The sequence below is a fragment of the Bufo bufo genome, chromosome 10, assembly GCF_905171765.1.
Source record: "Bufo bufo chromosome 10, aBufBuf1.1, whole genome shotgun sequence".
In the NCBI taxonomy this organism is placed as follows: Eukaryota; Metazoa; Chordata; class Amphibia; order Anura; family Bufonidae; genus Bufo; species Bufo bufo.
The window spans coordinates 60,034,615-60,061,983 of record NC_053398.1 but is presented as its reverse complement, the minus strand read 5'-3'; the positions used below and the strand labels follow the sequence as shown (position 1 = coordinate 60,061,983).

The 27,369-nt window shown below is 46.4% G+C and overlaps 2 protein-coding genes across 8 annotated transcripts in view; one reads left to right on the top strand and one right to left on the bottom strand.

Moving 5' to 3' along the window:
• Positions 1-1,829: 1,829 nt before the first annotated feature.
• Positions 1,830-25,799, bottom strand: NUDT22 (nudix hydrolase 22). 7 transcript variants are annotated; one of them, XM_040409935.1, is made up of 6 exons: positions 25,548-25,799; positions 11,335-12,024; positions 11,043-11,150; positions 10,441-10,538; positions 10,264-10,357; positions 1,830-2,360 (listed from the first exon to the last, which is right to left on the bottom strand). In XM_040409935.1, the coding sequence occupies exons 2-6, from the start codon at positions 11,923-11,925 to the stop codon at positions 2,259-2,261; spliced, it is 993 nt and encodes a 330-aa protein (XP_040265869.1). In that variant the 5' UTR covers positions 11,926-12,024; positions 25,548-25,799; the 3' UTR covers positions 1,830-2,258. The 7 variants fall into 7 exon arrangements, with proteins under 7 accessions (XP_040265869.1, XP_040265870.1, XP_040265873.1 ...); XM_040409936.1 differs by lacking the exon at positions 25,548-25,799 and adding an exon at positions 25,511-25,532; XM_040409939.1 differs by lacking the exon at positions 25,548-25,799 and adding an exon at positions 25,380-25,401.
• Positions 25,209-27,369, top strand: part of DNAJC4 (DnaJ heat shock protein family (Hsp40) member C4) — a 43,233-nt gene continuing 41,072 nt past the window's right edge. The window contains exon 1 of the mRNA XM_040409941.1: positions 25,209-25,333. The gene's annotated coding sequence lies outside the window, so the exon portion shown is untranslated. The remainder of the gene's footprint in view (positions 25,334-27,369) is intronic.

Sequence of the window (27,369 nt, the reverse complement as noted above, 5' to 3'; positions counted from 1 at the left end):
AAATCATATAGAAAAGAATGGAGCATGTTGGGAGTTGTAGTTTCACAACAGCTGGAGTGCTGCCTGGTCTAGCAGAATCATCACATCATCATAACTTTCTGAATGGCTATGCCTGGTTCTCAATTTAATGGGAACCTGTTACCACTACTATGCTACCCTTGCTGAGGGCGGCATCGTATATAGTGACAGACCTGCAGATTTCGAGGGGCTGTCACTTCTGTGGTAGAATTCAGTGCATTTACAGTACTGACAGGGTTAACCTCGCAGTGCACACCAGCGCTGGGAGGGAGATGAGTCAGAGTGGAACAATCCAGCATTTCGGTATAGCACTGTAGATTACATCAGGAGAGCTGGGAGCCACATATTTATTCATTCTCCTTCTACCTGTGAACAAAGTACCTTCTCACATGAGCGCTAATTTTAAGATGCCATGCACAGATGATTTAAATAGTAATACATAGAGGCACATCACACCACTGAGAGATATCATACAATTCTGTTTACCAGCCGCCACCACTAGGGGGAGCACACTCATTATACAGTTATCCCACAAGATGCAACGGCCTCAGTATAAAATATTTTCTTCTCTTTTGTTCTTCCTGAAGATGAGCGGCACTGGAGCTTCCCTGCAGCCATTCATCCCTCCAATAAACAGAACATGCACATTTTCCAGGCTGATTGCTTTGCGGTTGATAGCTATCCAGTTATATATGGACGCCTTTAGAAATGTCCGTGTGAATTTCCCGCTGATCATCATTTCCATTGCCGTTTACTCTGCCTACTATGCTTTACAGGAAAGAAAACCAAGAGGAAGGGAGCAATCTATGTGTGTCATCGAGCCATGGGCGCTGTCAAGTGCTGTCATCTCAGTTTATGTTTATAGCTAGAAGACACAAATGGACAGAACACCAAAGAAATGAAAGTAGCAAACATTCTTAACCCCCCCAATGACCAGTCCACAGGATAGGGAATACTGTAAGTATCTGATCAGCGCTTGGCTATTTCCAGCGGGCCAAGAGAAAGTGGCAATGTGCATGCTTCATACAGGAACACAGGACTCTGTTCTTGTGATCAGCGGGGATCCAGTTGGTTGGATATATACAAAAGGTTTGCATTGTGGGAAAGCCTTTTAAATGATCAGCTAAGGCTGAGTTTACATCACCGTTTAGCTTTCCATTCTTCTGATCCGTCAGAAGTAGAGAGAAAAAAAAACAAAAAATACAGGATCCTAAAAAAACATGGATCCTGTTGCATCAGTAGTCATCCTTTTGAGCCATTTCCGTCCGAGATCCGTTTTTTTAGACTGGAAAGAAAGTCCTACATGCAGATCTGACGCAACAGGATCTTTTTTTTTTCCCAGGATCCTGTTTTTTTCCCCCTCTCTGACAGATTAGAAGAATGGAAAGCTAAACGTTGATGTGAACTCACCTAATTTATATTTTATTTGCCTGTCTGCAGCCATTTCAGCAGCCATAACTTTTTTCACTGACAAGGTTGTATGAGGACTTATATTTTATGTAATTTATATTTTTTTGCATCGTGAATATAGATATTTGCCATATTTTTATACTGTTCATGTTTCAAATTAAATAACCTGTTATGCTACTTTCACACTTTTGTTGTTAATTCTAGTATTGAGATTCGGCAGAGGATCTCAATACAGGAAGTAAAAGGATCCGTTTTGATTTGTCACATCAGGATGCATCTGTCACTAAATACATTGAAAGTCAATAGGTGACTTTTTTTTTTTTTAGAAGCCTAAAAAAACGGATCTAACAGATCCGTCACCATTGACTTACATTGTTTTCAGTGACGAATCAGTTTTTATGACCAGACACAAAACTGAAGCTTGCAGTGGTTTTGTGTCCGGTCACAAAACAGAATGCTGACAGAACGGAAGGCATCCTGAAAGATCTCTTTCCATTCAGAATGCATGAGGACTAAATGGAAATATTTTTTGGGTCGTATTCAGATCCTCTGCTGGATCTCAATACCGGAAAACAACAACGCGTTGTGAAAGTAGCCTGAAATTGTTGTAGACTCAGGAAAGAAAGGAGGTAATCACTTAAAAAATATACATTCACTATACTGAAAAACTGCTTTATTACAAAACAGTAAATATGCTACAAGCTTCATAAAAGTGTACATGTGCTTCTTTATCTAACACATGGAAATCCTAGGTGTAAACATATTTCTGACATAAAAGGAAGTTCTGCTATTCCTTATGTCAAACAGAACAGTGCGATCAGTGTCCACTCTTAGGACTTTTGCTCTTGCACCATGAGGTACAGTTTCACACAACCTTTTGCTGAAGGACACAACTCTTTCCACATTTCTGAGTTTTCAATGGTCAGTAAATCCTGCAAAAAAAAAAAAAGAACCATACAATTAAACGAAGAACAGTAAAAAAGATTTGTTTTGGACACGTTTATCATGAGAAAATACACTGACAAAAATAAATAAATAAATAAATAACACACCAAGGAGTTGTTGGAATCTAATGAAACGTTATATGTGTGAATGTAATGTTAATATATGTAAGTGATTACAATATTAGACAGAGAGGATAAGTTTATTAGGAAAAACTGTAAGGAGGAGGTTCTAGTACCCCGGGCCGCCTCTAGCCTGGATAGAAAATGAGATACGGTTAAAGAGGTTGTCCGGTCCCAAAATCAAAATTCTCTTTATGTGCTCCTAACACCCCTCACCATGCATACATATGCCCCCAATACCTGTTTTTCATGTCTGAGCTTCTATTCCCCCCTGGAAGACATCACATTATCCTGGCAGAGCTGCTTAGGCTACTTTCACACTTGCGTTCGGGGTTCCGCTTGTGAGTTCCGTTTGAAGGCTCTCACAAGCGGCCCCGAACGGATCCGTACAGCCCCAATGCATTCTGAGTGGATGCGGATCCGCTCAGAATGCATCAGTTTGTCCCCGTTTGGCTTCCGTTCCGCTCAGCAGGCGGACACCCGAACTCAGCTTGCAGCGTTTTCGTGTCCGCCTGGCCGTGCGGAGCCAAACGGATCCGTCCAGAATTACAATGCAAGTCAATGGGGACGGATCCGTTTGACGTTGACACAATATGGTGCAATTGCAAACGGATCCGTCCCCCATTGACTTTCAATGTAAAGTCAGGAGTCCCTATTAATATACCATCAGATCGGAGTTTTCTCCAATCCGATGGTATATTTTAACTTGAAGTGTCCCCATCACCATGGGAATGCCTCTATGTTAGAATTATACCATCGGATTTGAGTTGGATCTGAGTTTCACGATCTGACAGTATATTCGTGATGGGGACGCTTCAAGTTAGAATATACTTAAATAACTGTGCACATGACTGCCCCCTGCTGCCAGGCAGCAGACCCCCCCCCCCCCCGTTTTTAACTCATTGGTGGCCAGTGCTGCCGCCCCCCCCCTCCCTCCCCTGTATTTAACTCATTGGTGGCCAGTGCGGCCGCCCCCCCCCCCCTGTTTTTAACTCATTGGTGGCCAGTGCGGCCGGCCCCCCCTCCCCCTCCCTAATTAAAATGACCGACCCCCCTATCATTGGTGGCAGCGGAGAGTTCCGATCGGAGTCCCAGTTTAATCGCTGGGACTCCGATCGGTAACCATGGCAACTAGGACGCTACTGCAGTCCTGGTTGCCATGGTTACTTAGCACTTAGCAATTTTAGAAGCATTATACTTACCTGCGATGTCTGTGACCGACCCGATGCTCCTCCTATTGGTAAGTGAAAGGTCTGTGCGGCGCATTGCTTATAGCACAGACCTTTCACTTACCAGTAGGAGGAGCGCCCGGCCGGTCACAGACATCGCAGGTAAGAATATGCGGATTCCTGGTCCGATCACAGTAGCCATAACAGTGACCTCCACAGTGCCCCCGTAACAGTGACATTCACAGTGCCTCATGTGCCATCCACAATGCCCTGAGTGACATCCAGTGCCGTCCAGTGTGCCATCCACTGTTCCCCAGTGCCATCCAGTGCCCCCATGTGCCTCAATAGTGCTCCCATTGCCATCCACAGTGCCCCATTTGCCATCCACAGTGCCCCATGTGCCAGCCACACTGCCCAATGTGCCATCCACACTGCCCAATGTGCCATCCACACTGCCCAATGTGCTATCCACACTGCCCCAGTGACATCCAGAGCCCCCATGTGCCATCTACATTGCCCCAATGTGCCATCCACCGTTCCCCAGTGACATCCAGTGCCCCCATGTCAGGGCTCCAGACTAAAAAAAATATCAAGGAGCCATTGGCTCCTAACCTGAAAAATTTAGTCGCCAAATTGAAATTTTTAGTCGCCAAATTTATAATACATATAACTATGGTATAATAAAAATAAAAAAAACATGTCTTACCTAGGGTTGTCACGATACTATAATTTTGACTTGATTTCGATACCATAAAAAAGTATTGCGATACTCGATACCACGTGAAAAAAATAAAACACCAAAAAAACCTGTGTGGATTCCACATTTTATGGAACGTCTGGACCATAATAGAACAGTCCGATCCTAATTGTTGTCGGGACAAGGTGACAAAAAAATGGCAAATTGCACTGTGGTGTTATAAAATATATAAACAATAAAAAAAATTACATAAGTAAAATTGGGCAAGGGAGTGATTTAAACGTAATATTTTGGTGTTTTTTACTTTTTTTTTTTAATACCTATTTCCCCCTTAGGGACTAGAACCTGGGATCTTTCATCCCTTGTCCTATTCACCCTGATAGAGCTCTATCAGGGTGAATAGGACCTCACACTATTCCTGCTGCCCTGTGCTTTGTGCACTCAACAGCAGGGAGCTTACCATGGCAGCCAGGGCTTCAGTAGCGTCCTGGCTGCCATGGTAATCGATCGAAGCCCCAGGATTACACTGCTGGGGCTCCGATCAGAACTGCCACTGCCACCAATGATAATACTTGGGGGAGGGGGGGGGGCACTGCACCACCAATGATTCTAATTTATAATACTGTGGATGGGTACACTACAAGGGGCATACTATAGGCAGCACATGGGATGCGCCTGAGCTCTGGGTATACGTGTGCATCAAAATCAGAAGTTGCCACCAGCGCTGACCAACACGGGTCTTGGTGTACACTGACAGGACACCTACGGGGCGAGGACCGAGCTTGGGCATCACATGGGTGACAGCCCATGTACTTTTCCACACTGGCACAGAAGCAGATGGCGGTATAGATTAACCCTATGTGTAATGGGTCATGAGTAGAGACAGTATAGTACCAATGGACAGTGCATGGCGGAGAACCGCAAATAAACATTGGAGGTACAAAGACGCCTGCACACAGACAGGGCACACGCATGCAGCATCCTGCTGTACACTGCGAGCCCCGGGATAGCTGGCACCTATTACTCTGGCTGAATGAAATGCCAGTAAATCCCAGAACCCAAACAGTTTGGCAGCTGGGATGAATTGTGGAGGAGCCACCCTCGCTCTCCTCCGCCAGCACGCGCGTGGTTAATGTATTTTTCATGAGGCCACACACGTACTGTGTACAGTAGACATAACTGCATACCCCGTAACGGCGTACGTATGCCAAATGTGACACATCCATCTCGTATCGTCGGCGCCGACGCTCATCCTCCTCATTGTCGGTGCATGCAACATCGGCGATAGGGAAATATACCGTAAGCGTCCCCGCAGTTGGAGAAGGAGGCGGTCCCTCCCCCCTGTACTGCTGCTGCCACCACCAATGGGCTGATAGCAGGGAGGAGGAGGGGAGGGGCTATGGCCACTGCACCACCAATGAATATCGTTTATGCTTACAATACAAACGCAGGCTGCCATGCGGGTGCCGGACATATCCCATACCCGGCACCCAGCCTCTATGACTGCGCGAGGCGATCCGCCGCTATTAACCCCTCTCGGTGTGGCACCTAGGGGGTTAATAGCGGCGGATCGCCTCGCGCAGTCATAGAGGCTGGGTGCCGGGTATGGGATATGTCCGGCACCCGCATGGCAGCCTGCGTTTGTATTGTAAGCATAAACGATATTCATTGGTGGTGCAGTGGCCATAGCCCCTCCCCTCCTCCTCCCTGCTATCAGCCCATTGGTGGTGGCAGCAGCAGTACAGGGGGGAGGGACCGCCTCCTTCTCCCGTGTTGTTGAGAACATGGCCGCGCTGAGAGAAGCGCGTGTCATGTCAGTTTGTGAAAGCGGCAGAGCAGCGGCGGGTCTAGGCGCAAATGGCGACAAGACTACAAAGTCTTGTCGCCATTTAGCAATTCTAGGTCGCATTTGCGACCATTTTGGTCGCCATCTGGAGCCCTGCATGTGCCATCAATAGTGCCCCATTTGCCGTCCAGTGCCCCATGTGCCATCCACAGTGCCTAATGTGCCATCCACAGTGCCTAATGTGCCATCTACATTGCCCCAATGTGTCATCCACAGTGCCCCCATGTGCCATCTACATTGCCCCAATGTGCCATCTACATTGCCCCAATGTGCCATCCACAGTTCCTCAGTGACATCCAGTGCCCCTATGTGCCATCAACAGTGCTCCCATTGCCATCCACAGTGCCCCATTTGCCATATTATGCCCCAATTTTAGGTTTAGCCCGGAGAACCCCTTTAAGCATGGATGCATACAGGTTCTCTATGATATCCTGCTGCACATTTTCTCACAGATATTGCAGCTGGGCCTGTAGATCCTGCACATTCATAGATTGCTGAAGCGGACATCCCAGCTGGTCCCATAAATGCTCAATTGGTGATAAATCAGGTGAATAGGCAGGCCAAGGAAGTGTTACAATCTGCAGAGACATTCCTGAGAAACCCTTACTGTGTGTGGGTGAGCATTATCCTGCTGAAAAAATTCTACAGTCGTGGCCAAAAGTTTTGAGAATAACACAAATATTCGTTTTCACAAAGTTTGCTGCTAAACTGCTTTTAGATCTTTGTTTCAGTTGTTTCTGTGATTTAGTGAAATATAATTACACGCACTTCATACGTTTCAAAGGCTTTTATCGACAATTACATGACATTTATGCAAAGAGCCAGTATTTTCAGTGTTGGTCCTTCTTTTTCAGGACCTCTGCAATTCGACTGGGCATGCTCTCAATCAACTTCTGGGCCAATTCCTGACTGATAGCAACCCATTCTTTCATAATCACTTCTTGGAGTTTGTCAGAATTAGTGGGTTTTTGTTTGTCCACCCGCCTCTTGAGGATTGACCACAAGTTCTCAATGGGATTAAGATCTGGGGAGTTTCCAGGCCATGGACCCAAAATGTCAACGTTTTGGTCCCCGGGCCACTTAGTTATCACTTTTGCCTTATGGCACGGTGCTCCATCGTGCTGGAAAATGCATTGTTCTTCACCAAACTATTGTTGGAAGAAGTTGCTGTTGGAGGGTGTTTTGGTACCATTCTTTATTCATGGCTGTGTTTTTGGGCAAAATTGTAAGTGAGCCCACTCCCTTGGATGAGAAGCAACCCCACACATGAATGGTCTCAGGATGCTTTACTGTTGGCATGACACAGGACTGATGGTAGCGCTCACCTTTTCTTCTCCGGACAAGCCTTTTTCCAGATGCCCCAAAACAATCGGAAAGAGGCTTCATTGGAGAATATGACTTTGCCCCAGTCCTCAGCAGTCCATTCACCATACTTTCTGCAGAAGTTCAATCTGTCCCTGATGTTTTTCTTGGAGAGAAGTGGCTTCTTTGCTGCCCTTCTTGACACCAGGCCATCTTCCAAAAGTCTTCGCCTCACTGTGCGTCCAGATGCGCTCACACCTGCCTGCTGCCATTCCTGAGCAAGCTCTGCACTGGTGGCACTCCGATCTCACAGCTGAATCCTCTTTAGGAGACGATCCTTGCGCTTGCTGGACTTTTTTGGACGCCCTGAAGCCTTCTTAACAAGAATTTAACCTCTTTCCTTGAAGTTCTTGATGATCCTATAAATTGTTGATTGAGGTGCAATCTTAGTAGCCACAATATCCTTGCCTGTGAAGCCATTTTTATTCAACGCATTGATGGCTGCACGAGTTTCTTTGCAGGTCACCATGGTTAACAATGGAAGAACAATGATTTCAAGCATCACCCTCCTTTTAACATGTCAAGTCTGCCATTTTAACCCAATCAGCCTGACATAATGATCTCCAGCCTTGTGCTCGTCAACATTCTCACCTGAGTTAACAAGACGATTACTGAAATGATCTCAGCAGGTCCTTTAATGATAACAATGAAATGCAGTGGAAAGGTTTTTTTGGGATTAAGTTAATTTTCATGGCAAAGAAGGACTATGCAATTCATCTGATCACTCTTCATAACATTCTGGAGTATATGCAAATTGCTATTATAAAAACTTAAGCAGCAACTTTTCCAATTTCCAATATTTAGGTCATTCTCAAAACTTTTGGCCACAACTGTAGTTGGCTGTTAACATGTGGCTGCAGGATGTCCTGCACTTATGACTGAGCTGTTAGTGTCCCTTGTAACACTACTAGGAGTGACCGAATGTGATATGCGATGGTTCCTCAGATCATCACACCAACAGTTGGGGCAGTGTGTCGCTCCACAGCAAAGGTAGGGCTGAAGCTCTCACCATAAGGTCTTCATACTGGAACCGGACCATTGTTGGATTTGTCAATAAAGATGATTCCAGTCCATAGCAGTCCAGGTTTCTCGTTAACAACACCACTGAAAACAAATGCGTTCGTGGCTGGCTGGCTATGGCACTACACGTAATGGGTGCCATGACACCAAAATTTCTTATGCTTAGCGCCTGGAAATGGTCCAGGCAGAGAGAGGGGTGTGTAATGAAGGTGCCACCTGTGTACAGATGGAGAAAAGTAAAACTGTGGAAGCTGCTCATGCTCTACTGGTGGTCTGTCTGGGCCATCTGGAGTCATCTCAGTCCAATGATGTTCCCCTCTCAGTCTGTCAACTGGGCAGAATGTCTTTGAATAGAGGCATGTCTAACGGTCCATGATCTTTACCAAGAAGTACACTACCCAAAAGTAGCCTCAGAGCCTGAGGGCCGTGGGGGAAGCACTTTTTTATGCCCTCTTCTGGCAAGACCCAGTGTCTAATCAGACAACACCTGCGATCATTTACATATCTGCCTGAGACATACCTGCATGGTGAGTTTTTCAGCAATCCAACATTTCTATCTGGGTGCGTTATTTTTTTTGTCAATGAGTGTAAATAATAAGAACAATGAGCTATAATTGAATAAACAATCAATAACTATACATATGTACTAAAGGAACATTAGCTAACAGAGCTTGAGCTCATTGTCATGTTCCTCATACCATTCGTGAATTTTTGCATGTGGCAAGCCATATTATACTGTTGACAGAGGCCACGCCATTAGGATATATGGTTGCCTTAAAGGGGTGTATTTGGTCTACAACAATCCTTAGGTAGGTGGCATGTGCAAATGTAGCATCCACATGAATGGCAGGACCCAGGGCATCCTGGTGCTTTCCTCATTCCTCATCCGTGACTTATCAGACTAAGCCACTTTTCTCCATTACTCATGGTACAGTTATGATGCTAACCTGCCCACTAGGGTTTTAGTGGTGGACAAGGTTCAGCATGGGTAGTCTGACTATGATGCACTGTGTTCTGACACCTTCCTGTTATAGCCAGCATTATAGGGGGTGGCCACATTATCCTAGCTAAATGAGCTACTATGATTAACTTATTAATATACTGTTATAAGTTAATCAGCATTGTTTCCTCCGCTGAACAGTACCGACTCCTGGTGACTGCCCTGGTCTCAACATGGACGCTGATGGAGGGGCACCTAACCAGACTGGTCCATGAGCAGCTTCTATTGTATAGCACTGTGAATGCACTGGTTACCTATGCATTACAAAGTGTTGATCACTGGATTTCACTGGTTGGTAGGTACTAACCATTGCATACAAGGAACACCCCCACAAGACCTGTTGTTTTGGAGACGCTCTGACTAAGTTGTCTAGCCATCACCATTTTCCCTTTGTCAAAGTTGCTCAGATCCTTACATTTGTCCATTTTCCTGCCTCCAACACATGAACTTCAAGACCAACTATTCACTGGCTGCCTAATATATCCCACCCCTTGAGAGTTGTGTGAAATGGTGCAACCACCACATGAATGTCAGATGGCCAAGTAGTGGCTGAAATTTAGCCAAAAGTCGAAAGTGCATGCAGTTATTTGAAGAAGACTGAAAAACATGTTTGATGCTATGTATAGTATAGTATAGTAACTTAAATACATTTAACCATAAAACACTCCAACATTTACCTCTTTTTCAAGAAAAATAATTTCTGTTGATTCGTGTGCTTCTGGGCCCCCCTGCAAGTACCTCTCCTTCACATCTTCTGAGGTCAGACTACATCTGAGAACAAGCAGCATCAAATTAATTAATTGCCAATGATAAAAGACTGGATTATCAATATTAACTGCATCCAAACTGCTCACTTGACATAAAATTCAGCACTAGGTCGTCCTGCGCTGGTGTGATTACAAGCAATGCCCAAAAGAAGAGGTTCGCTAAGGGTAGACAGGGGCAAATTAACCTGAAAAAAAGCAAAATCATATACAGTAAGAAAATATTCTAACAATTCCTTAGATTCATAAGCTTCAGTTGCTGCCAACTAGGACCGTGAATGCTACATACTGACACCTTATGGTCACTGCATATACTGCAGATGTGGTCTTTGAACACGGAAACCACAAAATGCTATACATGTAGCACTTCCACTAAATACTCTTAGGTCAAAATGAAGTGGTTAGGGGTGTATTCACATTGTGCGGTTATGCCGTTCTGCAAAAACTGTACACATTTTTTACCATGATTTTTCATGAGTATCATCTGTGTTTGTCATGTAACTGCAGTGAAAATGCATGAACGATTACGGTATGGTTTTACTATGCGGCAGAACATGAGGCACAACATAATACAGCCAATGGAGAAAAAAAATTATTGTAAGGAAGAGATGACAGAACTTAGAATTGCCATGTCCGGAGTTTGCGCCCAGTGACATCAGAATATAATATGCAGGCTGGTATAAGACCCTCACCTCATCCCGTATCTCAGCCAGAATGGATGAAAACAGCTCTCTAATGACTAGTTCTGGTTTTAACACTTCCAAACTCAGCTCTTCCTCTGGAACATTGGGAGCAACCACCTAAAACAGTATAGAAAAACTGGAAGTTAAAACTTTGTCCCAAAGAAGTGGTTACATATAAAAATGACTACCTATTGTAGACCAGGACCACCACCACTGTCCTTAAATGCCAGGTCACACTCCCCTCTTACCTCACTTGTTACATTATCATAATTTCCCCTATTCATTTTTACATTTACTATACCTTAGGTTCAGGGTGTCCTCCTGGTACATCGAGCAGACCTGGTGCCTCTCCCACTCTATGGCTTCTTCTCAGTATGACAAAGCGTCCATCTTTACATTGCAGAGCAGCTCCTACACCAAGTGGTTGTGCCAGATAGGCCTGAGTGTCCCCAAACTCTTGTCCTCCCCTTTCCTGTAGGGCATGTGCTTCTCCTGACCAGTTTGTTCCCAGGAAGTCTCTGTAACATGTTAGCGCCAGATGTAGGGTAAGCCCTCCGCCTTCATCCAGGGTAGCTTCATTTTCTCCTCTCTCCTCTCCACCATCACTCTTGGTGCTTTCTTTATTTCCCTTCTCCTTATTCTGCTCAGCTGCGACTTTATCTGTTGTTCCAACATCTCCTTCAGGCAAGACGGAATGAAGCCTGAATTTTGCTCCATTAAATACCCATGGTTGTTTTCGCTGACGTTCTTCCCAGTCCACAAGGATCCGTTCTTCTAATGGGGGCGGAAGACGACATCGCTGATACAGTGGAGAGAGCTGAACGTGAACTTTCCGTTGAGGAATGCCCAGAGGTGTAGGACTGCAGTACAAGATGGAGATCTCAGGATCCATGAAGTTTGCAGAGAGAACATGAAACTGAAGTCACTCCCAAGAAGTCAAAATCTTATCCAAATGTCCCCGTTTCTCACTTTCCCCAAGATTGAAAAAAGCCTAAAAGTACAATAAAACCTACATTAGCATATATTTATACTGTTTAACTTCAGAAGCTGTGTGATAAAATGATAATCAGTGCCCATGTACATTAACCCCTTAAGGACCAGCACCATACATGTAAGGCGGGGCTGATCAGGCGGGTGCAGGAGCTGCGCCGGCCCGATCAGTGGCACGGACCCGGCAGTCACTGACAGCCGAGCCCCTGCTGAAAACACAGATGCTGGCGTATTACCCCTTGTATGCCGCGGTCAAAGCTGTCCACGGCATGCAGAGGGTATGGGCGCTGCAGTGGCGGGGACCCGATGGCAAAGAAGGCAAGCCCAATCCTTCCATAGGCAACGGGGCTTGCCTTCTACGGAAGCCTGTGAGATCCAGCCCTTAGGATGGGTCTCACAGGCAGGCTGTCAGCATACAAGCTGAAATGCAATGTATTACTTACCAGGCATAATATAGTGAGGAGATCTCATCTCTCCCCATCTGGTCAGCGGTTATAAGGGCCTCCCACTCCCCTCTCACACTCGTCATAGACAACCCAGGAATGTCACCTTTCAGGTGTAGCTACCTCACCTGGTGACACCTCACAGCACGTTTGGTGGAATCTCTCAGGAGAAGCTGAGTAAACACAGGGGTTTTTTGCCCTGACTTCAGTATATGTATTTTATTCCAAATTCCGTAAACCTGAGTTTACATCTTCGTTTACTGAACTCCACTGAATGTGAAAATCACTAGCGACCACGTATGGAGATGGGCGGCTTTACATATGCATTGTAATTGGGGACTGTGACAAATCCAGGCTGTGTATTGCCAACGCTGGGAAATGCGGTCTATTGTGGGTGCGAGGGAACGCACTGTGTGTATGTCTCTGTTTATCCTCCCATCCCCCATCCACACCTATCTGTTAAACTAATCAGCCCATTGCACCGCGCAACAATGATTTTACTACTGAGAGAAAAACATGCGATTTATACTAAAATGAACGTGCGGATTCCAAATATGAATTCGGAATTTGCCTGACACGTCTAGACTTTAACCCCTTAAGGAACCTGGGATTTTCCATTTTTGCGTTTTCGTTTTTCACTCCCCACCTTCCCATAATCCTAACTTTTTTATTTTTCCATTCACATAGCCTTATGAGGGCTTATTTTTTGCGGGACAAGTTGTACTTTCTAATGGCACCATTTACAGTTGCATACCATGTAGTAGGAAGTGGGAAAAAAAATTCCAAATGGGGTAGAATTGGGAAAAAAACACAATTCTGATAAAGGTTTTTATTTTATTTTTTACACTGTACACTATGCGGTAAAATTGACCTGTTATCTTCATTCTCCAGGTCAGTACGGTTACGATACCACACTTGTATAATTATACATTTTTCTTGCGTTTTAATACTGAAAAAAAATGAAAACCTTTGAAGATTTTTTTTAAACCATATTCTGACTTTTTTGTAGTTATGTGTACAAGGCTGTTTGGGGGCTCATTTTTGCGGGACAATCTATTCTTTTCAGTGATACCAATTTGAAGTGTGTGCGACTTTTTGATCTCTTTTTATAAAAAAAATTATTGGGTAGTTGAAGTGACATAAGATGGCAAATTGGCGGTTTTTAATTTTTTCCCCCCGTTACTCCATTTGCCGTAATCCATTAATATTGTTATATTTGAATAGTATGGTCATTTTCGCACGCAGTGATGCCCATGATGTTTATTTATTTTTTATTAAGTATTTTTATTTTAAGGAAAGGGGGTGATTTGAACTTTTATTATTTTATATTTGCAAAAACATTTTTTTTAAGTATCCTTGGGTGCCAATAACTGGCAATCATTAGATTGACTATTGTGTTCATTGATGTCTATATAGACACCATTGAACACTTCATTTGCACTCAATACAATACTGCCCACTAGTGGCCTGTATTGGTATAGTCATCTAACAGGCACCGAAGCCTGCTTGAGGCTTCAGCCTATTAGATCAATGTAACAGGTTCCCCGATCTCAGCCGGGGAATGCTGTTACCGGAGCGGAAGTGCGTGACTTCCGCTTCCGGACTGCGCAGATGCCGTGTTCACATTTGACCACGGCATCTGAACAGGAAAATGTATGCGATCAGCCTTATGGCTGATCGCATACATGTGCCGTGGGTCTCTGCTATTCAAAACGTGCGAGTAGGAGCCATGTTTGGGGACCGTACTTCCGCCGTACAAGTATGGCGCAGGTCCTTAAAGGGTTAAGTTATACATGCAAAGCCTATTCAGTTATAATATTAATGCATTATATTGGAGATATTCCTCTGGACGCAGATGCTCTTCCTAAGTCAGCGTTCATCACTCCATTCGGCCCTTACCAGTTTTTGGTCATGCCGTTTGGAATGAAGAATGCTCCAGCAACGTTCCAGAGGATGGTAGATCGGCTCCTCGATGGTCTCCAGGACTATGCCTGTGCATATCTGGGCGACATTGTGATCTACAGCGATACTTGGGAGGAACATTTGGTTCACCTGGGTATTGTGTTAGACCGCATTAGGGCGGTGGGACTAACGTTAAAGCCAGACAAGTGCAACATAGGGATGTCCGAGGTACAGTATCTCGAGCATCGAATGATCTGTGGGCAACAGTGCCCGGAACCTGCTAAGATCGAGGCAGTCGCCAACTGGCCCACTCCCCGGATGAAGACCTAGGATCTGCACCGATAATGCAAACGCTTGTATCCGTTCATAACAGATCCGTTTGCATTATTCTTTCAAATATTTAAAGAGGACCTTTCATCTGGCAAAAACTTCTGAACCAAGTATCATGATATGTACAGCACTTACTATTATCCCTGGGCGCCGCTCCGTTATCCGGTATCTTCGAGGACTTGGTTATACTGGGCAAAGACTTCGGGGACTTGGTTATACTGGGCGAAGACTGTCCTTGTTTTCCTGGGCGTCTCCTTCTCCCAGGCTGTAGCGCTGGCCAATCGCAGCGCAGAGCTCACAGCCTGGGAGAAGGAGACGCCCAGGAGAACAAGCGCAATCTCCGCCAAGTATAACCAAGTCCCCGAAGATACCGGAGGACATAGTGGGAGAACGGAGCGGCGCCCAGGGAGATGCAGTGAGATCCCTGGGCGCCGCTGTACATATCATGATACTTGGTTCAGAATTTTTTTGCCAGATGAAAAGTCCCTACAAATCCCGTAGGCGGGTGCTGGCGGGGCGCTGAGATTAGCGGTAGTTAACCTCTCAGGTGCCGCACCCGCCTCCTGTATTAAATGTTAATTATATTATCATTGGTGGCCTAGTGCGCCCTCCCCCCAGTATTAAAATCATTGGTGGCGCAGTGCGCGCCCCCACCCCAAGTATTAAAATCATTGGTGACAGTGGCAGTTCTGATTGGAGCCTTAGCAGTGTAATCCTGGGGCTTCGATCGGTTACCATGGCAGCCAGGACGCTACTGAAGCCCTGGCTGCCATAGTCGGCTCCCTGCTGCTGTGTGTACTATGCACAGGGCAGCAGGGAGTGTGTGAGGTTCTCTATTAGGGTGAATAGGACAAGGAATTAAAAGATCCCAGATTCTGGCCCTAAGGGGGAAAATTGTTATTAAATAAAAAGTTTTAAAAAATTTATAAATTTTTTTTAATAAAAATTTTATATAAATCACCCCCTTTCCCAATTTTACATATAAAATATATAAACAATAAACATATCACATATCGCCAACGGCTGAAAAGTCCAAACTATTAAAATATTTTAAAAAATGTCCTATGTGGTGAGTGCCGTAACAAGGAAAAAAAAAATAAAAAAATTCATAAAAATGTGCGATTCGCCATTTTTTTTTGTCACCTTGTCTCCCCAAAAAATAGGATCAGACTGTTCTATTATGGGCCAGACGTTCCATAAAATGCGGAATGCACGCGGCTTTTTTGGGTGTTTATTTTTTTCACGTGGTATCGAATGGTATCAAGTAGGGTTGTTGCGGGTATCGAAATTTCGATACCCAATCGATACTTTTGTCCCGGTATCGATACGATACCGGGATTTCCATTTTTTCGATACTGGCCTGCGCTGCTGCGCAGCCTAGTATCTCTGTACATGAGCGCGCTCATGTTCCTTCAACATCACAGGGGAGAAGGAAGCAGTCTCTCCCTCCCCCTGTGCCGCTGCCACCAATGGGGAGAAAGGGGCGGAGGAGGGGAGGGCGCACTGCGCCACCAATGATAGGATGACCTTTTTTATGGGTTCGGACTTAGTTAAATTACCAGGCTACATAGAGCGGCGCCCAGGGATCTCCCTGCACCTACTATTATTCCTGAGCGCCGCTCCGTTCGCCTGCTGTGCCCAAGTTACAGTCTCCTGCTCCGTATGCTAATTACTACTATTTACTGCTGTCAGTACCCGCCGCCTGTATTAAAGGTTATCAATGGTGGTGCAGTGCGCCCCCCCCCCCCCCCCCAGTATTAAAATCATTGGTGACTCAGTGCCCCCTCCCCTCCTCACCCACCCCAGTATTAAAATCATTGGTGGCAGGGGCCACAGGGTCCCCTCCTCTTCATTGGTGACAGTGGCAGTTCTGATTGGAGCCCCAGCAGTGTAATCCTGGGGCTCCGAGCAGTTACCATGGCAGCCAGGACGCTACTGAAGCCCTGGCTGCCATAGTCGGCTCCCTGCTGCTGTGCTTACTATGCACAGGGCAGCAGGGAGTGTGTGAGGTTCTATTCACCCTAATAGAGCTCTATCAGGGTGAATAGGACAAGGGATGAAAAAATCCCAGGTTCTAGCCCCTAAGGGGGGAAATAGTTATTAAATAAAAAAGTTTAAAAAAAATAAAAAAAATATATAAACAATAAATAAACCTATCACATATCGCCACGTCCGAAAAGTCCAAACTATTAAAATAGAAAAAAATAATTATGTGGTGAATGCCGGAACAGAAAAAAAAAAAAACTGCGCGATTCGCCTTTTTTTTAGAAATGCAGAATGCACGTAGCTTTTTTGGTTTATTTTTGTCACGTGGTATCGAATGGTATAGAGTATTGCAATACTTTTTTATGGTATCGAAATAACCCTAGTTCAAACTTCTCACCCACAAAGCTCTCCACCTCCATACATCTCCTCCCTCATTTCCGTCTACCACCCTACTCGTGCTCTCCGCTCTTTTAGGGTCCATTCACATGTCCATAGAATGGGTCCGGATCCGTTGCGGAACGAATCCGGACCCATTCATTCTCTATGGGGCCAGAAGAGATGCGGACAGCACACAGTGTGCTATCCGCATTTCCGGAGCGCGGCACCCGAAAAAAATAGAACTGCCTATTCTTGTCCGCGGTTCTATGGGGGTGCTGGCCGGGTGTACTGCAGATCCACAATACACTACGGCCGTGTGAATGGACCCTCAGCGACCTAAGATAATTCTCCATAATTCGTACCTCTCACTCCCGTCTTCAAGACATTTCTTGAGCTGCACCTACTCTCTGGAATACCCTGCTCCGAAATGTCAGGTCAATTTACAACTTCTCCACCTTCAAACGTGCCTTAAAGGGGTAATCACTCTCTAATCTGGTAATGATGTGACAGTGATCATTTTTGTAAATATAATGTATTAGCCAATTCCCACCCTTTTTGATAAAATTCTTCCCCTCCTACCTCATTGTTGCGATTGTGTCTCCCCTAGTTACGGCCACCTCTCGCCTGCCGAATGCAGGGGCCGCGCATGCGCAGAGGAACCACATTGATGCAGTGGCTGGCCTCATTTCTTACATGAACGCGCATGGCGCTGTGCGGCCGCGCATGTGCTGTTCTTTATTCCCTTGTGCTGTGTCTGAAACAGAGCCGCACATGCTCTGTTTGCAGCGCAGACTTGGGAGATAGAAGTGGAGCGAGGACGTGCTGGAGCAGTGTTAGAGGACACTCTGCTGTGTAGTGAAAGCATCGTCCTCCAGCTCTCACACTGAGCAGTGTTGTGCTGTGCCCCCTTGTCACTGACCTGAAGGTCACGTGACAGCTGGTCAGAGTCCTTCTCTGATAAGGCGCTTCCTGCTTTGCGCTTCTTGCCTAGTGTCTGCCGTGACCCCCAGCTGGTGTTCTCCAGATGTAAGACTCCTTGACATACTGAAGAAAGGGCTAGGGATGAAATCTCCTATTTCTGCTTCCATCGTGCCACCTTAGCACCCTAGCCTCTGATTTCAAATGTATCTTTTTGCCGAAGTTCCTGGCATTAGCATGGTGCCCTAGACAAGCTGCAAGTTGCATGAAATAGGAATGTAGCCCCAAGAGAAGTCAACAGGGCCACACTGCACTTCCACATGCCTCTGCTTTCATTGTTCTAGGGGAGAATACTGCTGCACTATATGGCATCACTTTACTTTACTCGCTTCTTTACTAAGAAAAGGTTGGAGTAGAACCCCTCCCCCCTTTTGGGTAACTCCAAAGTCCAGATTTACCTTTACCACGAAAGGAGCTATTTTGGGAATATTGACTACGAAAGGAGGGTTTCTTTTTAGGGGTTTTCTCCTCAGGGAACCCTTTCTTTTTATCAGTAGCCTTCTCGAGAATCTTGTCCAATACAGGACCGAACACGTATTCACCCGAGAAGGCTATAGAACACAACTTCATTTTGGAAGAGATGTCGCCTGACCAAGATTCCATCCAAAGTGCCCTCCGGGCAGCATTGGACAAGGCCACGTCCTTGGCTGAGAATCTAATTGTCTCTGCGGAGGCGTCCGCTAGGAACCCTGTGGCGGATTTTAACAAGGGAATAGAGTCTAGTATCTGTTCCCTGGACGTCTTGTTAATTAGATGATATTCTAATTCATTCAGCCACAGGTACATAGACCTGGCGACTGAAGTAGCGGCTATGTTGGTCTTAACACTAAACATAGCCGCCTCCCAGGATTTTTTAAATAAACTGTCTGCCTTCCTTTCCATGGTGTCCCTTAACTGACAGGAGTGCTCTAATGGTAGCGAGGTTTTCTTAGTAACTTTGGCCACTTGGACGTCAATTCTGGGGACTTCGTCAAAAATCCTAGAGTCTGACGGGTCAAATACAAGGCGGTTCCTGAATTCCTTGGAAATCCCTAGTTTCTTTTCTGGATCGGCCCATTCATCCATCACCATCTCCTTAATGTTTTCATTTATGGGGAATACACGGGAGCGTCTGACCTTCAATCCCCCAAACATCTCTTCCTGAACTGTATGGGGTCGCTGGATGTCCTCCACCCCCATTGTATGCCTGCCTTCAAAAGGTCACTCATCTCGCCCTCCGATAGGGGGTATTTGTCGTCCTCTTTTTTGGAGGATGAGGCATCGCCCTCCAAATCCTCGGAGTCTGAGGAGGAAATGTCCGCCATTCTGGGCCGTTTCGGTGGGCGAGCCCCCAGGGTATCTTCACGGAGGGAGGCCAGAGAAGATTTAACTTCCTCCTGAATCATAGATCTCAACTCCTGCATAATTAAGGGTTGTTCTTCTCTCACTAACTTGGCAATACAATCCTTGCAAAGTTTCTTAGCATAATCATCGGGAAGCCTGACGGAGCACTTGATGCATCTGGTGGTCTTCCTCGGCTTTTTTAAAGCAAGTTTGGCCTAAAGTGAGAGAGCAGCCCATCAATTTTGTGTTGATCTAGTATAGGTGCATAAACATTTAGATGCAGTATACCAGAAGCCCCCAGGGGGAGGGGGGCTCATACCAGTGGTTATCAGAACAGTATACTAAGGCTCCCTTCCCCACTGGCCTCACATCTGTCAAGCTGCCGGCATGCCCAGGTGGGCTACTCACACAGGGGCACTCTGGAGCGGTCAGCTCCTTCTGATGCAGCTCCTTCTCCTGGTCCGACATGTCCGGTGATGCGGGGAGAGCAGCGGGAAAGTGCTTGTGAGTTCTTTTTGAAAAAGACGTCCACTTTCGGCTTTCGTCCGGTGGCCCGGAAGTGACGTCAGACGCCTGCGCAGAACGTCGTTCCGGTCAGCTACCTACACGGGGAGGAAGGCGACCCAGCGGCAGCTCAGGGCAGGCTTCCCACAACAGGGAGCGTGATCCCGGCGTCTCCCTGTCAGCTTTGGAACTAAGTCCGCCGGAGAGCAGGGGACGCGGTCCTGGATGAAAGGCCCGCAAGGGAGGCAATATTCACCACCGATGCGGTCACCCAGGTAAAGAAAAAAATAATAAAAAAAAGAGGTCTTTATCCACTTCACCTCCCTGAAAGCCAGAGAGGACTTTTCTCTGTCCTGGCCACTATAGGGGCAGGAACACACTGGTGAATGGTGGTGGGAGGGGTCCTTTTAACCTATCTCTGTTCCTGCCCCTACAGAGGTCAGGGGTCAATCTCTCTCTGGGCCGTCATGGTGGTGAAGTGGAAAGTAAGAACTGTGATACATGCCTTTGTGGCATGTTCATAGGTAATATATATGTATTATTGTGGCATCCCACAGAGTACAGATCTGTAATATGGGTCCATTAGAAGTCTATGGGGCTATACACTAACTCTGCATGCCTCTAATTGCATTATGGACTGTTCTAGGAGAGAATACTTCTGAATTATGGTGCTATATAACACCGTATGGCGGCACAAAGAGTGTACATGAGACTTTACAAAGCAAGAATTTCCCATCCCATCCCCCCCCTCTGCTTTCTCTACACAAGTGGATAAATGCCCGCCATCTCTCTGTTAGGGCTCATGCACACGAGTGTGTGCCAGCCGTTCTGTGCATTGGGGTCCCCAATGCACGGGCAACATTCGTGCGGCTGCCACAGAAGGATCCCAGAGTCATTCACTTGAATGGGTACGTGATCTGTCCGCACTGCAAAAAAGTAGTGCATGCACTACTTTTTTGTGGTGCGGAGGCACGGCCAGAAACACCACAGAAGCACTCTGAGGCGCTTTCATGGGGTTTCGCTCAGTGCTTCCGCACCGCATGTCCCGGATCGCGGACCCATTGAATGGGTCCGTGATGCGGGGTGCACAGACGACAGATGTAGCAGAGCTGTATATGAAGTGATTCCAACACTGTGCTGGTAGTGGAGAGCAAGACAGATGTAGCAGAGCTGTATATAAAGCGGTTCAGGGAAGATCTGTGTAGCAGAGCTGTATAGGAGGTGGTTCAGGCACAGTGGTGGTGGGAGGGAGAAATAGACAGATGTAGCAGAGCTGTATATAAAGCGGTTCAGGGAAGATCGGTGTAGTAGAGCTGTATAGGAGGTGGTTCAGGCACAGTGGTGGTGGGAGGGAGAAATAGACAGATGTAGCAGGCTGTATATGAAGCAGTTCAGCCACATTGCTAGTGGGGGAGAGAAAGACAGATGTAGCAGAGCTGTATATAAAGCGGTTCAGGGAAGACCAGTGGAGCAGAGCTGTATATGAGGTAGTTCTTCCACAGTGCTGGGGGGAAGAGATAAATAGACAGATGTAGCAGAGCTGTATATGAAGTGATTCCAACACCGTGCTGGTAGTGGAGAGCAAGACAGATGTAGCAGAGCTGTAAAAGAAGAGGTTCAGGGAAGACAGGTGTAGCAGAGCTGTATATGAGGCAGTTCAGCCACAGTGCTGGCGGGAGAGAGAAATAGACAGATGTAGCAGAGGTGTATGTGAAGCAGTTCAGCCACAGTGCTAGTGGGGGAGGGGAAGACAGATGTAGCACAGCTGTATATGAGGCAGTTCTGCCACAGTGCTGAGGGGGAGAGATAAATAGATAGATGTAGCAGAGCTGTATATGAAGTAATTCCAACAAAGTGCTGATATTGGAGAGCAAGACAGATGTAGCAGAGCTGTAAGAGAAGAGATTCAGGGAAGACAGATGTAGTAGAGCTGTATATGCATCTATACAACTAAGGGCTCCTTCACACCTGCGTTCTTGTCTTCCGGCATAGAGTTCCGTCGTCGGGGCTCTATGCCGGAAGAATCCTGATCAGGATTATCCTAATGCATTCTGAATGGAGAGAAATCCGTTCAGGATGCATCAGGATGTCTTCAGTTCCGGAACGGAACGTTTTTTGGCCGGAGAAAATACCGCAACACTTGCCGCAATGCCGGATCCGGAATTAATGCCCATTGAAAGGCATTGATCAGGATCCGGCCTTAAGCTAAACGTCGTTTCGGCGCATTGCTGGAGCCGACATTTAGCTTTTTCTGAATGGTTACCATGGCTGCCGGGACGCTAAAGTCCTGGCAGCCATGGTAAAGTGTAGCGGGGAGCAGCATACTTACCGTCCGTGCGGCTCCCCGGGCGCTCCAGAGTGACGTCAGGGCGCCCCAAGCGCATGGATCATGTGATCGCATTGGACACGTCATCCATGCACATGGAGCGCTCTGACGTCACTCTGGAGCGCCCCAGGAACCGCACGGACGGTAAGTATACCGCTCCCCCGCTCCTACTATGGCAACCAGGACTTTAATAGCGTCCTGGCTGCCATAGTAACACTGAAAGCATTTTGAAGACGGTTCCGTCTTCAAATGCTTTCAGTACACTTGCGTTTTTCCGGATCTGGAGTGTAATTCCGGCAAGTGGAGTACATGCCGGATCCGGACAACGCAAGTGTGAAAGAGCCCTTAGGCTGGGTTCACACTTGAGCGTTTTACAGCGCGTTCAAACGCGCTGTAAAACGCTCAACACATGAAAACCAATGCTTCCCTATGGCCCTGGTTCTCACTTGAGCGTTTTACAGCGCGTTTGAACGCGCTGAAAAACGCCCTACGCTCAAACAAGTTCTTGAGCTTCTTTGGGGCGTTTTGACGCGCGTTTGTGGCCATAGGACACTGCAGTCAATCACACAAACGCGCGTCAAATGCACGTTTACTACTGCAAAAAACGTGCATAAAAACGCGCGACAAAAACGCGCGTTAAACGCGCATATCAAATACGCTCAGGTCTGAACCCAGCCTTAGGGTACTTTCACACTAGCGGTTTTCTTTTCCGGCACTGAGTTCCGTCACAGGGGCTCTATACCAGAAAAGAACTGATCAGGTATATCCCCATGCATTCTGAATGGAGAGAAATCCGTTCAGGATGCATCAGGATGTCTTCAGTTCAGTCATTTTGACTGATCAGGCAAAAGATAAAACCGCAGCATGCTACGGTTTTATCTCCGGCGGAAAAAAACTGAAGACTTACCTGAATGTCGGATCCGTCATTTTTCCCCATAGGAATGTATTAGTGCCGGAATGCCGGATCCGTCCTTGCGCAGACCGGTAAAAATGTGAAAAAAGATACAAGACGGATCTGTCTGTCTGCATGACAAGCGGAAAGACGGATCCGTTCTTGCAATGCATTTGTGAGACAGATCCGCATCCGGATGAGTCTTACAAATGCTTTCAGTCACATCCAGATCGGCGGATCCGGCAGGCAGGCGACGGAACTGCTTGCCGGATCACACTGCTGCAAGTGTGAAAATAGCCTAAGACAGGTTGTGTGTGTAAAACTCTATTAGAACGCAGGAGTCCCCAGCAGGGGGAGGGGCCTCACAGACCCTGCAGGCTGCCAGACTGATGACTCATACTCTTCACATGAACTAGCACACAAGGACTGAGTTCTCAGTGTGATGTCATAAAGGGGCGTGGCCAGCCTTCACTCAAACTTCCTAAGCCCACCCAGCCTTAGCAGCAGGAAACCAGGAAGTGAACAGCAGAGCTGGCTGCAGGTGAGGATGAAAGAGCAAGATGGGAATACCCCCCTTTAAAAACACATTTTTTCAGGCAGGCTTATCAAGCTACCTAAAATGACTGTTCCCCGAGTAAACCTCTCCCCCACCAACTCCTCTGGCCTAAACCCAAAGCAGATCGGCCGAAACCACTCCTTTCAGTTCAATAATGGCTTGAATCCTACTTATCACAATCATCTACCTTATGTGTCACCCCCAATTCCTCATAGATTGTAAGCTCTTGCGAGCAGGACCCTGACTCCTAGTGTTTCAGTTGTATGTTAGCCAGTTACTTTTGTTTTTTGCATGAACCCTATGCATTTGTAAAGCGCTGCGGTATATGGTGGCGCTATATAAATAAAGATTATCCTCATTGTGTATATCAGTAAATTCCCTGGTCAGAGACGATTTAATAAAGTTATCAAAACGTATATATATCAATAAAAACTAGTTTTCTCTGCTAAAAACAACCCGTACACAACTGAACAGACAGATATAAAAAAAGTTATGTTTGTTATAATATATATATAATAATTATTTATTTTAATTCTTTTTTTAAAGTAATGTATCAGGACTCCTCTGGATAAGGGCTCATGCACGCGACCGTATGTATGTTGCGGTCCGCAAAAAACAAAATGGCCCCTAATAGAACAGTACTATCCTTGTCTGTAATGTGGACAATAACATTGTTTCATTATTCTGCGGAACGGAAATGGAATGTACATGGAGTAACTTCCGTTTTTTTAACGGACACATTAAAATGAATGATTTTGCATGTGGTCCGCAAAAAAAACAGACACAAAGAAAAAAAAACCTGTGTGTGCATGAGTCCCAAGTCACCAATATCTGATCGGTGGGGATCCGATTCCCGCTACCCCTGCCCTTCAGCTGTCTAGGCCATGGCACTCCAGTGAGCCGAGGCCTCCTACATCTAACCAAGCACGGTGGCTGTGCGCAGTAATACGGCCCAGGCTCATTCACTTGACCGCCCTGGCCGAGGGTCAGACCCCCACAGATACTGATGACCTATCCTGAGGATCAGCATATTTTACCTGTAACACATAAAAACTATAGGGGTGGCACTGACCTGCAGAATCCAGGTATCATTACTGCACAGTGCATGCCCTGAAACAATGGAGTAACTCCCAGTACTTTGTACAGAATAATAAATGGCCCCATAAGAAATACAGCTTGTCCTGCAGTAACCAAGCTCTTGTGCGGCTATGCAGGTGAAGGAATACACCCCTTATGGCTTTTGGAAGGCAAAAACTAAAATGAAGAAATAGAAAATGGCCGGGCGAGATGGGGTTAAACTGAAGTTCTAGCCCTAACAGGGTCTTAACCACCTCCAGCTTCTCCTACATTGCACTTAAAGGGGAAGTCCACGTGTGAGGACTGCAGCTCTGCACACGGCCAGCTCTTAGGGGACAGTTCACGAGGTCCTGAATATGGCAGCACCGTAATGAAGGAGGTCGCCCGGACCTTCCCGTCACCCAGAGCCCCTCCTGCACCCTGCCATAGTCCTCCACGTCTACGTACGTGCCCCCGTACCTAGAGACTGAGCACCCGTTACCTGAGTCCCCTCGGTGCCGCCTCCTCCGCTCTCATTTGATAGCGTGACTGGCCACTAAGTAACATCCCAGCCAATCAAAACTCATCTATGGTTAGCGCATGCGTGTCGCGTCGAAGGTGACATATGTGAAGACGGTAAGTAGGATTGGTTTGTGAACCCCCTAAAGTGCAGATGGTTTACCCCATGCTTGTGTAACTGTTAATGAAGGGGCAGTCAAGCCGTACGTCTTTGTAGGGAGAGCTGTGTCTGTAGTGCCGGCTGTCCTCTCAATCCCCTGGCTTGTTTTCCTCTATGAGCGGACGACAACAAACCTGTTATGACACAGTGCTGGAGACAAACATGGCAAACCTGTGTCGGCTGCGTCCTCCCTCCGTGTGCACACTGCTTACACACAGCATTCAGTATGTGAACAAGTCATTAGCCAGGTGGGACATGCAGGACACTGCGCACCTGTAGCTTACTCTGTGGCCATTGGCAGAGGCTTGACTCACTACCCGCAGCTATGGAGATAAGGAAGCCGGCTCAGAAATGTCCTCACCCCGAGGACTGGACGGCCATCCTCAGGATTGATTGGTCTCCCCTCCCCCACTACAGCTGTGTGCCTCCACTGTCCATAATGTTCCAGGTCCTGACCTGTTTATGGGCTCTGTGCACATAGTATGGCCATGAATGTAATTAGAGATGAGCGAATTTCCGCTTGTGAAATTCGTTCACACTTTGGTGGTAAAAGGTGACTTGCATTGTGGATTCCGTTACCACGGACCATAACGCAATTCTATAACGGAATGCCTTTAGAGGCATTCCGTTATTCGATCCGTCCCGTTTCCGTTATGAAATTCGCTCATCTTTAATTGTAATGGGCCTGGTCTGTAACATGGGAGATAAGCGGCAGAGAGAGATGTCTGGCGGCTCCTCTACCCCCTCCCCCGATTGGAATAAACATGCCATCTCCCTGTATAGGGGGGAGTAGCTCATGGCCGACAGCAGTCTAAAAGTGTATGGGCAGCCTCGAAACCCTGCACAATAATTGCGTAATTAAAGGTTTAGTTTGGAAGGTTATTTTTTAATGTTTTTTTTAACACAAGACTCAGGATGGTTTAAAAAAACAAAAAAAAGCAATACTCACCTCATCGATCCCCGCAGCTCCCCTCCAATTCCCAGGTCTCCACTTACCTCTCTTTCCTGCTCACAGGAAATGACCAATTAGCCAATCACTGACTGCGGCGTGTCTACTCTGCGGTCAATGATTGGCTGAGCAGTCAATTCCTATATGTTCAGAGGAAGGAGAGAGGAACGTCACAATGGAAGCTCAGGGGGATCGCTGAGGTGAGTATTGCTTCTTTTATTTTATTTAACCCACAGCGAGTCTTTTATTTCAAATAAAAGAAAATTACCTTCCAAACTACACCTTGTTTAACCCATTCTGAGCCTTTTACTAAAATAAAAAAAATTACCTGCTGGGCGATACCGTTAAGGCCATATTTCAGAATTTTTTTACAGTCGTTAAGGGGCTTGAGTTACAGTTTGTTGGGCCTGTCCTCCACCTCCATGTGCCTCTGTTTTTATCAGTTGGCTTACAGGAAAGAAGATTCATACGCAGATTGTATGCTAGTATAACCTGGCCTTGTTTCCCACAGTACCCAGTCACAGCTCCGTTTTTATTTCTTAAACTTCTCTGGAAAAAATAAAAGCTGAGCTGTGATTAGTTACTATGGAAGGGGGCGCTCCCAGGAGGCCTTCTCCACAAACAAAAAGAGGTTAAAACACACGGCGTTTTTTTACCACAAAAAGTCTTCTGTGTTAGAAGAAAGGCTCAATAATTGGTTGTGCCGTCAGTCGGCTTCTTCTTTGTGGCAGAGGCGTCCTTGCAGTTTTCATGTATGTGGTCTACAAGCACATCCCCCTCCCGTGCTGTTTGATCATTTATGTTGTATTTCTAAGCAGAGAACGGGAAAATGGCACAAGCAGGATTCCCCACATAGTGGCGGCATGTTTAATTGCCGACCTTCACATTTTACCATACATTGAAGTGGCGGCCAAAAAATTCCCTCCCATTCGTAGACGATTACACGGGTATTTGATTTAGAACTATAGAGATGATGGTATTGAGTGATAATTACATCCTGCGTCCCAGTGCTGAAGGCAAACCGTGACCCGATACTGACTAGTA